The sequence below is a fragment of the Erithacus rubecula genome (assembly GCF_903797595.1).
Source record: "Erithacus rubecula genome assembly, chromosome: 2".
NCBI classification, from domain to species: domain Eukaryota; kingdom Metazoa; phylum Chordata; class Aves; order Passeriformes; family Muscicapidae; genus Erithacus; species Erithacus rubecula.
Window position 1 is genome coordinate 83,671,086 of NC_136685.1, and position 10,550 is coordinate 83,681,635.

At 43.9% G+C, this 10,550-nt stretch overlaps 1 protein-coding gene across 1 annotated transcript in view; it reads right to left on the minus strand.

Annotated features, from left to right (window-relative positions):
* Positions 1-3,468, minus strand: part of EPAS1 (endothelial PAS domain protein 1) — a 75,778-nt gene extending 72,310 nt beyond the window's left edge. The window contains exon 1 of the mRNA XM_079298020.1: positions 3,149-3,468. Within this exon, the coding sequence (XP_079154146.1) occupies positions 3,149-3,174 (26 nt within the window). The 5' untranslated portion in view covers positions 3,175-3,468. The remainder of the gene's footprint in view (positions 1-3,148) is intronic.
* Positions 3,469-10,550: the final 7,082 nt, after the last annotated feature.

Below are 10,550 nucleotides of genomic sequence, written 5' to 3' on the forward strand. Positions count from 1 at the left end.
CACATTCAAATGCTCACATTTCCTGACATTCAAATTTTATCCCTTATGAGAGAGCAACTACCTGGGCTCTGAAGAGCTGTGCCATCAGGGCAGTTTCCTCATCCTGAGGAGGAGCAGCCAAGAGTGACCTCAGCTTGGCAAAATACTCTCCTGAAGGAAAAGGTCAGTGAAAATTGAGGCACAAAGCATCTCATAGAGGGGGTTCAACATCAAATAAAGCTCTAAGTAAAAGGGTAAATGAAAGCTGTCTATTACCTAGACAATAACTGGGAGCAATCCTATTTCTTTACTATCTGGACCAGAAGAAGTTAAACAAATTTATTAACATTACATGGTTATAGTCAAAAAACACATTGTGTAATTACATGGGGATCACTAGCACAGAAACACCCTGAGCTGCAAAATTGGTTTATTTTCATACAACTGGAAAACAAACACAGAATTCCCCAAGTAACAATACAACTGAAAAGGTGAAACCAAATGATGTATCCTCAGTGGTACTTGACTTGTCCTGAGCCTGCTTTCAAACTTTTCTCAGACACTGTTGTCCATCCAAAGCTGTTGATTTAACACAGCATCCATTCCTAACAAAATAGCTGTGTCTTGCACATCATTAAAAAACACATCAAGATATTGTATCAGACTGCTCTAATTACACTGGGACTTACCCACTACTTGCTGTTGTACAGCAGTGATCACAGATACTTTTCCCCCAGCTTCTACTATTTTGCTAAAATGTGTTATGCCCTTTCATTCCTACTTCTCCCAGTTTCTAATCACCACATTCTAACATAGTATCTAATATTGTGGAGATAATTTTTTAAAAATTAAGAATAATAATGATATTAATCTCAGCTCTGTATCCTTTAAATGTGGGGAATCAGCCTACTGAAAGTGCCACAAGATTTGTTCCAAATAAAGCAACTGCTCTTTTCTGCTGACAAACAGAGCTTCAAAAGAGGACCTGAGGACGTTCCTCAACTTAAGTGGACCATAAAGAGAATCAAAGATTATCTTCCTTAGAACATTAATTAACAGTAAGAGAACTGGTCCTCAACATAGTTTCAGAGCTGCCTGGAAATCTGGGAACACTGCCCCACCTTTTCTCCGTGAAAGTGATTTATAAATGCAATTAACAAGTTAGGTTAGAGATCCTAGCTGCATATCTGGAGAGAGATCAAGCAAAAATACAGTAACTGTCGAACTCAAGGCAATAAACCCACTCTATAATAGTGCTGGAAAATTAAGAAATCAAAACTACCTTGTTTCAACAGGCTACATAGATACATCCCCTGTAGGGATATCCACAGAGCACTGACAGGGCAGTGATCTGAACTCCCTCATATGACACTCTCCCAGCTCTTCCACAAACATCCATTTACGCAACAAGCCCATGAACCAGATAACAATTAGCCTACTTCTGAGAGAAACAGAAAAATTGTCACTGAATGTCACAATATTTAAAACCAGTGACAGAGTCAGGATCAGGGTTCAGACTTCAGTCCTGTGAAGCCTGTGTTGTATCTGAACAGTATTTCCACAAACCACTCCAGTGTGCTGTCCTGCAAGATTAGACAGCGCTCAATCCCTCACTCTGCTTGAAAGTAAGAGGTTAAAAGTGAAGAGATTAAGAGTGCCCCATTAAAAAGAGGTGATACAATGAATGCAGTGTATTTCCAATATATACACTATTTCATCCCCTTGCCTTATAAACGATTACAACATATTTTTATAACTACATTGTACTGTACTGTAATTTTTTTTATATTTTCAATATAACGTATATTTTGTACTCCTCTCTATCTAGAAGAAAATACACTTGAGGTAACTGTTTAACCTTAATACATTAGTGTCTGATAAACTGAGGAAAAAAGAACTACATGGGAAAGGTACGACTTACACTACTATACCTCCCCTACTACATCGTCATAGGGTGACTCAATAAAAAGGGAGCTATTATACAAACAAAAACCCAGTTTAAAGCTTACTGCATCATCAACTGGATAGTATGCATGACAAATAACTGCACTGAATTCTTAAATCTGTAACCCACATCGCTTATAAAGAGAATATATAGCCAGAACAGAAACCTGTGCTGATAATCGACGGATCCTTGTGACTGCTTGCCGTATAAAACAGACTGAATATGTATCCTTTCACAAGACTTCATAGTCCTTCATTCACTTGCTTAGTTTTCCCCATGTCCGTGCCCTCGCTCATGTGTAGGAACTGTTTACAGCTTTGGAGTAACAAGCAGATAATTCCTCTCTTAATCTCCACCTGTAACTTCTATATTATGGACAGCTGAGTTTTATTTTGACATTTGTTCTCCAGAACCAACAAGAAAACACATTCTTTGATGAACTACAAAACCACTAGTGCATTACTTTGATTCCCTCTGGAAGGGTAACTCTGGCAGTGTAGGAATGTCTGTCTAGCTTTACATCCCCCTCGAAGGGCAGCAACAAACGAGGCGCTGGGCACTGCTGGGGCTCTCGGCCCTCCGGGAAAACCCGCTGACAGCCGAGGAGCTCCACGAACCGCGGGGATGCGCCGCGGCCAGCGTCTCGGACTTGGAGCGAGGAGGTGTCTAAATATTTACACAGCCTAGCAATTTCATCCACGCGACTTTAATTATGAAACACATTTTGCTAAGAGCACTGCTACCTCCAAAACTCCCGTCCCCAACTCAAAAATAGTTTCCCACTACCTCTGTCCGCGCTGACACCAAGCCACGGCGTACACGGCAGCGGTGGCGCACCGGCTGGGTGTCCCGCCCGCCCTCCTGCCAGTGCACCTGCCCGCAGCCCGGCCGGCCGGGGCCGCCTTGGCGGGGCCGGGAGCGCTGCCGGCCGCGGGGGCATCTCCCCGGCCAGACGCTGCCCGGTGAGGCGCTGCCCAGCCCGGCTCCCGGCCGCCGGAGCGCGGTCACCCCGCGGGTCACCCCTGCCCGCTCCGCCCGGGCTGGGCTCGCTCGCCCGGTCCCGCCGCGGCTCGGCACAGGAGCCCTGGCGGGGGAGGCGAGGCCGCGCCGTCCGGCCGGCGGTGCCCCTCGGCCGAGCCCGCGGGCAGAGCCGGGCCGAAGGGGGCAGCGGCAGGAGGAGGGCGCAGCGGCCCGAGCAGCCCGGCTCGCCCGCGGCCCCCTCACCTTTTCTTCTCCTTGTCAGCTGTCATCGCGGCGGCTGCTGCCGGCTCCTGCGCCGCCTCTCGGGCCGGGGCGCGCTCAGCACCTGCCCCGGGACGCGGGGCTCCGCGGGCGGGGAGCGGGGTCCGGTTCTGCCGGGTCGCCCCCGAGGCGGGCGTACAGTCTCAGGACACTGCCGAGGATTGTACGGCCCGCTCGGGGGAGGCGGTGGCGGCGGCGGCTGCTGCGGCGGGACAGGAGCGACGCGGCGACGGGGCTGTGCAGCTCGGCGCCGCCCGCAGAAAGTTCTCACTTTAAACCTCGGGCCGCCGCTGGCCGCGGGGGCAGGGCCGGCCCCCTCCGCCCGGGACCCGGCCCGGCCCGGCCCGGCCCCGCCGCCGCCGCCGCGCCCGCCAATGGGGGCCGGCAGGGCGCCCCGGGCTCCCCGCCCCCGGCACCGGCCCGGCCGGGGGTCAGCGGGGCCGCTCCGCCCGCCAGCGCCGCTGCGGCTGCGGCTCCGCGCCCGCCGCCGGCCCCGCGCCGCTCGCTTGTTTATTAGATAGTGAAGTTTTTCGTTATTCAACTTTCTTGTCTTTCCTTCTCTTTCTCTTTTTTTTTCCCTTTCTCTCCCAGAAGCGGTGTCTCCGCGCCGGTGCGGTCCGAGGGCCACCGCAGCACCTGCCCGGCGGCTGCGGAGCTGCCGCGGCCCCGAGCGCTGCTCCCCGAGCGGGGACCTGCCCCGGCCTCGCCCCCTGGAGCGCCCCCCGTTCAGCCCGAGACGCGGGGTGTGATAAAATAAATGTAAAATCACGAAAATAGGAGCCGCAAGGACGGTGCGGGCTCGGGGCTCGGCGCCGGGGCCACCGCAGCGTGCGGGGCCGCCCCGCTCCCGCCGAGCTCGGCCCGGGTCGCGCACGGAGGAGGGAGGCTGGCGGCGGCTGGGGCAGAGGGATGTGCAAGGAAGCAAGGGCTGTGCTTTTGCCTCCTTGATGGGACTTCCTTCCTAGCCTTGTTTTTTTCAATTTTATTTTCTGTATCCTAATGTATATTTCAATCCAGGCGTTTTAAAAACTCGTGGTTGATGACACATGGTGAAGCGAGTCTGTGGCAAGTGCCAAAGCTCATCTCATGCTAGCACCTGCTATGGCTTGCTGCAGTTAAGATAAATGTAAATAATAAAAAAACCTCCCTCTTGCTTTGATTTCTGTTTATTTTACACCAAAGCAGCAAACTTTCCTAGACAAGGGATTGTGAGAATTTTTACTGATGCTGTCTTTCAGCATGGTAGAAACTTCAGCCTTATCTTCATGTTCTGTACGGCTTACTTTACATTTTTATATCTTGAACCACATGCACACCTTTGCGTTAGGCTGCACGAGGTTTTCTTTACTTCTGGAAAATGGAGGTACTGTGGGCAACATGAGCCAAACAAGACTTATTTCTTGCTAATTCAAATTTGAGCCATTTCCCCATGCCATTTCAGAGACTGGTTTGTATACAATGGGTCAGAGGGTGTTTTCCTTTTCTTTTATACAGTATGAAAGTTTAAAGAAACGCATTTGGGTTTGAATTTGCATATTCCGCTCTCAAGTCTGAAAAGAGCTACACATGCTTACACAGCAACGGCCTAATTATGTGGTAATAGTTGGGTTTTTTTCTTGTTATACAAGAGAACCTAAACAAAAGAAACCCACAAATATTTAAAACCTAAGTAAACTTAGTCAAACAGAATTTGTGTATGCAGGACTAAATTTAACCTTCTGGGAATAGGAGAATGCAATAGGATCAAAGAACCAAGTCACTCATTTCCTAGATTAAATAGACTTCTTCGTCCTTCATTGATCTCTGCTGATGTCAATGCTCCTTGCTGTATCTTAAAGCACTTCACTTGGACAAACAACTTGCCTTCTAAAATCAGACAAGAAAAGCATTCAAACTGACTAAATCTAAACTACTCTGTAATTTTAATTATTTCACATCTACTCATTGGGCAGACTCCTGTTGGGTCTGCCCACATGGATACGGTGTAGTTGATTAACAGTGTAAGCCTCTCGCTTTGGAGGGCCTGAAGGTGCTTTGACAATGGGACAATTCACATCTGAGCTCCTCTCAAGAACCTCCACCCATCCTGTCCTCCTCTGCAGACAGCTTGGTGGGCTTCAGCACAGGCCAGTGCCCAGAAAAGCAGGAATTTTGCTGCTGCATCAGGAAGGTGAAGCAAGCGAGAATAAGTGATTCTTAGTGCTCCCTCACAGCTTCAGTTCTTGAAACTCTCTATACTATTATTTCTGGCAAATGAACTTCTCATCTTGAACATGAAAAAAAAAAATTACCTGTCCTCTATAACTTACTTTAGTTATTAATTCACTCTCTTTCCCAGGACTGTTCAGGGAGGTGAAGATCAAATGTATCCTTAATACCACTGGATGCATTCTGTGGTGATAAAGAACTCCACAGCACCTTCAGGGAGGCTTGCTGGAGTTTCTCCTTGATGGAGAACAGTGGAGAGAATCACATAATTTAATTTTCAAATGCATCTCATTACTACTTTAATTTCCTTTGTGATGAGTCAGTATTTATTAGCAGCAGTACCCACCATAATGTGGACTTTCTGTAACCTTGTGCTACTCAGAAGCTTTGATAGGAACTACACCATTAATGAGCACATTTACTCTGTGAATGTGCACTATTTAACCACAGAAGAGACAGCTGCCAGAAAAGCCAAACAAATCATTAAAGTGACAGTAAGCACACTTTGTCCTCTTGATTACTTCTAAATGCTCTTTCCATTTCATATTCCTATGTTACTCCTTACATTTTACCTTGCACTTGCTACATTTTGCACTTTGCTTAGTAGATATAACTCGGATAAAATCTCATGGAAGGGGAGAAAGTGCTCAAGAAACTTCATGAGCTGAACTTAGCAGAGGTTAGCCCCTCTTTTTCCTCACCCCATCAAAGATTTCAGCATGATCAACAGATGGAACTCCTTTACTTTTACTGGTCAGAGAAAATACAAGCTGCTTTGTCGCATCCCTTCCATCTGGAAAATATTGGAGAAGATGACCCATGTTGTTCCTATGTGAATTTTTCTAGAGATGCTATAGGAACACAAACTTTTTAATTTCTAAGAGCAGCTTTCAGGTGATATATTTGAAAAGTCATTGACATCTGCCTTGATGGGTTCTTGAAGGGTCCTTCAAGTCTAGAGGGAATGAGTTAATGTCAGCTGTGTTTGGACAAAACTTTGGGGAAAAGAGAGACTTACAAAAAAATCCCGGTAGTGTGAGGGCAACTTTCACAGCTCACACTGAAATTTAAACTACATTGACAATCTAGGAAATCTGCACGGGGTAGTGACACCCGTGGTGCCCATGGGGAACACCCCATCACCCAAACAAGATGCTGGCAAGCTCCTGATTACTGCCACTTACTCTGGAACACACCAGTGATTTAGGACCAGTTATGCTGCATTGTTTTTTCCAAGGATGTGCATATGTATGTCATCAACCATCCAAATCAGCACTTAGAGCAATTTGAATGCGCATAGCCATCGTCAGCCAAGTGAAAGCCCTTCTAGGACTCCAGTTTATGTATGCATGCTACCTGTACTGACTGAGGAGTCCTGGTAAAACAGAACTTTGGCACTGCTCAGCAATTAATGTTCCAGAGTAGTCAGAAGAAAACATGGATACTCCATCTCTTACAAGGGAGGCATATTTTTAAAATTAAAACCAGCTCTTAAAAAGAGATTGAGAGAATAAAGTGTTTTAGCTTCATTAATAATCCCTGTCTGATTTCTTTCTTTTTCTGGCTCTTCAACACTGCAAAAGCAAAAGTTGATTCTTGTAATAACAAATAATGACATGATGGGAAAGGGAGAAAATAGAGCCCTGTTATTCAACACAGCTGATCCTTTGGAGGAAGGAGACAGGATTCTTCACTTACAACAGAGTAAGTTAAAGCCACAGAACATTTATTAAGTACAATAGCAAATGAGACAGAAAAATTTCAAACTTCAGGTTAATTTGTTAGCAGGGGAAAAGGGATGCTTATGAAGCATAGATAGAATACAGAAGGTCTACAAGAGAAAGCAGGGATGACTCGGGTGGAAATATAAAAAAAGTGTGCCTGACCCGTGGGGGAAAACAATAAAAATAAAAATATACATATATTTACTATTAAAGAGGACACATAGATTTCCCTTGGATACAAACAGATATGAAGAATATCCTATAGCAGCACTGACCACTGCCTTAGGCAGAAAGCAATACTCAGTCTATACCATATCCTGGACTGGCCAGTCTGAAATGTAGTTTCAAGGGAATGAGATGTTCAGATTTTTTTGAGAGCTTCCAAATACTGAGTGCACACCTTCAAGCAAGGCTTACAGATAAGCCCCAGTATTCTGAGGCATTGATTACTTACAGACACCTTCCAGACGTTTCAGCCATCACACTCTCATGGAAAAAAAAAAAAAAAAAAAAAAAAAAAAAAAGACACGATGGCAAAATGTTGGGAATGTACCTGTAAATATTAAAAGGCTTAAAATAACTCTTCTTATCTCTTTGGCTTTTTTAAAATGACATACTGAGGATGTCTCAGCCTAACCCAAGGAAAGGTGCCCAAACAAAGTCCAATTAACACAGCAGTGTGTTGTAATAAATCTAATTAGTAAGAAAACTCATGATGAAGTACACAGAAACATTCCTGTCACCATACTGGAAAATATAATTTTGAAATTTTGGGCACATTCAACCAAGAAATCAAGGGAGAAAACAAATGCAATCCAGCTTGTTAAATGGAGAAGGGTTTTGTTTTGTGTTTTCTTCTTGACCTTCAATATCTTAGTATTTAAAATACTATGGTTCCAAAGTGGATGTTTTCTTTTAATTGGTCTTACACAGTAAAAGCTGAACACATTTGCTAAGCAGAACCTTGTCTCATTGTAGAATTGCTTACAAGATTCCAGCATATTAAGAAAAATCCTGAAGAGGAGTGAGGTTAATCTAGGAATATAGTCTGTTAATGGATGCTTTTTGGTATAAAATGCAGTAAAGTCAAATTTAATGAAAATTAAGTGGATGCAGCCTTAACTTTATTTTCATAAATTCCTTTGCAATGTTTCTGGAAGTTAGGCACCCTACAGGTGTAATATTGATGATTGCCTCCTATCCAATTTCATTCCATTTCATTCCATTTCATTCCATTTCATTCAATTTCAACCTGTTTAGCTAACCCTCTGCATCACCCACACGGGCTGTCAGCTCCTGCAGAAGGTCTGCAGCCTCTTGCTCCCTGTCAGCAGCTCTGAGGAGGAAATGGGGATGCAAGAGCAGAAGCAGCATGTTTTACTCAAATCCAGCAGCAGTATCAGGAACATTCAGAAGCTGGGAAGGGTAAGTGTTCCTCTAGGTGGACTTTAAAAGCCAACTTTTGTAGCAATGTTTTTAGTGCTCATTATCACCTATTCCCAAATCACCAGAGGAGAAGAGGAACCCTATGAATAAGAGCAAAAACACTGCATGCTGCATGAACATTCAGAGAGAAAGGAAACTGTGATTGAAGATTTTTGCAATACTGAAGCTGATACCAATGCCTAGTAGTTAACATTCAGTCACTCATCAAATATTTATTTAGAGACCATGTAACATGACCTTTGCAGAACTTTGAGTTTTTACAAAGAGCCAAGAGATTGAGTTTTGGGTTGGTTTTTTGGGTTTTTTGGTTTGTTTTTTTTTTCTGGTTTCATTTTGGGTTTGTTTGAATTTTTGTTTGTTTGGTTGTGTTTTTGTTTGTTTGTATTATTTTGTTTTGTGTATGTATTTTTAAAAATTATTTTAAAAACCTTAATACTACAGCACAGCTGTTAAATCTTTTAATCTCTGGCAATTACCTCTAGAGGTTTTGCATGGCACGTGGGTGATGCTCAAGCTTATGGTGACATTGCGTAGAGCACTGAATTTCCATCATAATCCCAATGAAAACTCAGTTTAGGGTGAAACTAAAGCAAAGAGATCTCTTTTTAATCCCAATACTAAATTGTACTTTAAGATTAATTCAGGCAAATAGATTTCAGATCTGTTTTTATTCTTGGACAAAGACTAATTTACTTATAAAAAGGTAATGAAAAGTGGGGTTTTTTTTTCAAACTGTCCTTAAATTACCAATATTCAACAAAGCCACTGAACCCATTAACCCTGTGGACACCTGTTACCTAAAGAAGGTGATAAATTATTGCAAATATGTAAAGCAATCCTAAATTGTCCAGCCACTGCAATACTAAATGTCAAACCCCTGCCAAGGATATGACCTTTCTGGGGGCAGAAAATGGTCATAAAAAGATAACATCCTTACCACTACATTCTTTGAAATAATCCCACATTACTGCTGAAACTCTCTGACTTCAAGATAATTGTTTTTTTCTCCTAAAGGAAGGTTAGTTTTTAAATAAGTGAGGTTCTTGGTAATTGAAATTGCAGCCCAAAGGTGCTGCTGTAACACTCCCAAATGTATCCTTGGTGCTTGGAAACCTTAAGTGACCTGAAGCAGTCATAGATCCTCCTGGTGGATAACTGTAACCAAGTCTTCCTTTGCTCCCTCCAAGTCAGTGATGAGAACAGTTTCCCTTGAGGCTGTGACCTGTAGCAATGAGTCTAACTCAGTCCTCAGGGACATCTGGGACAGCCTGCACCCACCCAGCCCACCCCTGCTGCTCACCAGTGGCCTCCTCCAAGGCCCAGAGGTTACAGAAATACACCTACCTATGGTAAAGTTCACCTTTCCCCCTCTTTGCCCTGAAACTTGTGCTGCTTCTGAGAACCAGCCCAAAATTCCTTTGGTACATGGTCCAATACTGGTTTCTCAAGTAGATGTGCTCCTGGAAGTACTGATAGGCTCCTAAGTAGAGAAAAGATGAACTATTGGTAACAGTACAGTAATTCACATGCAGACAAGGAGTCATCCCCCTTTTCCCATTGTTGTGCTTTGTGTTTTCCTTCCGTGTCTGTGTGCTCCATGCTTTGCATGAGGCATCTGTTATCCATAACAGCCCTGCCTGTGCATACTGAAGGGTACTTCTTGTCATTATACTGTAATATATAATTTATGACATGTTATTACACCAAGTGAAAAAAAGTAGAATAGGAGGAAACTGCAACAATTATATCCCAAGTCATTTACTTATGTGGAAATTATTTTTAATTTTAAATGCAAGTTGCTTTGATATGGGAATGGTTTAATATTCTCCAAACCCGTGAGCCTTGGATTTCAGTAGTCATAAGAAATAAAACAAGAAGGACCATATTACAGCTTGCTCCATATTATCATTAATGATGAACTGAAGACACTTTAATCTAGTAGTGAGTTTGCTCATAACACATACATTCAAATAAGAGTGCAACATCCTATTTTTGCATATTCAAAA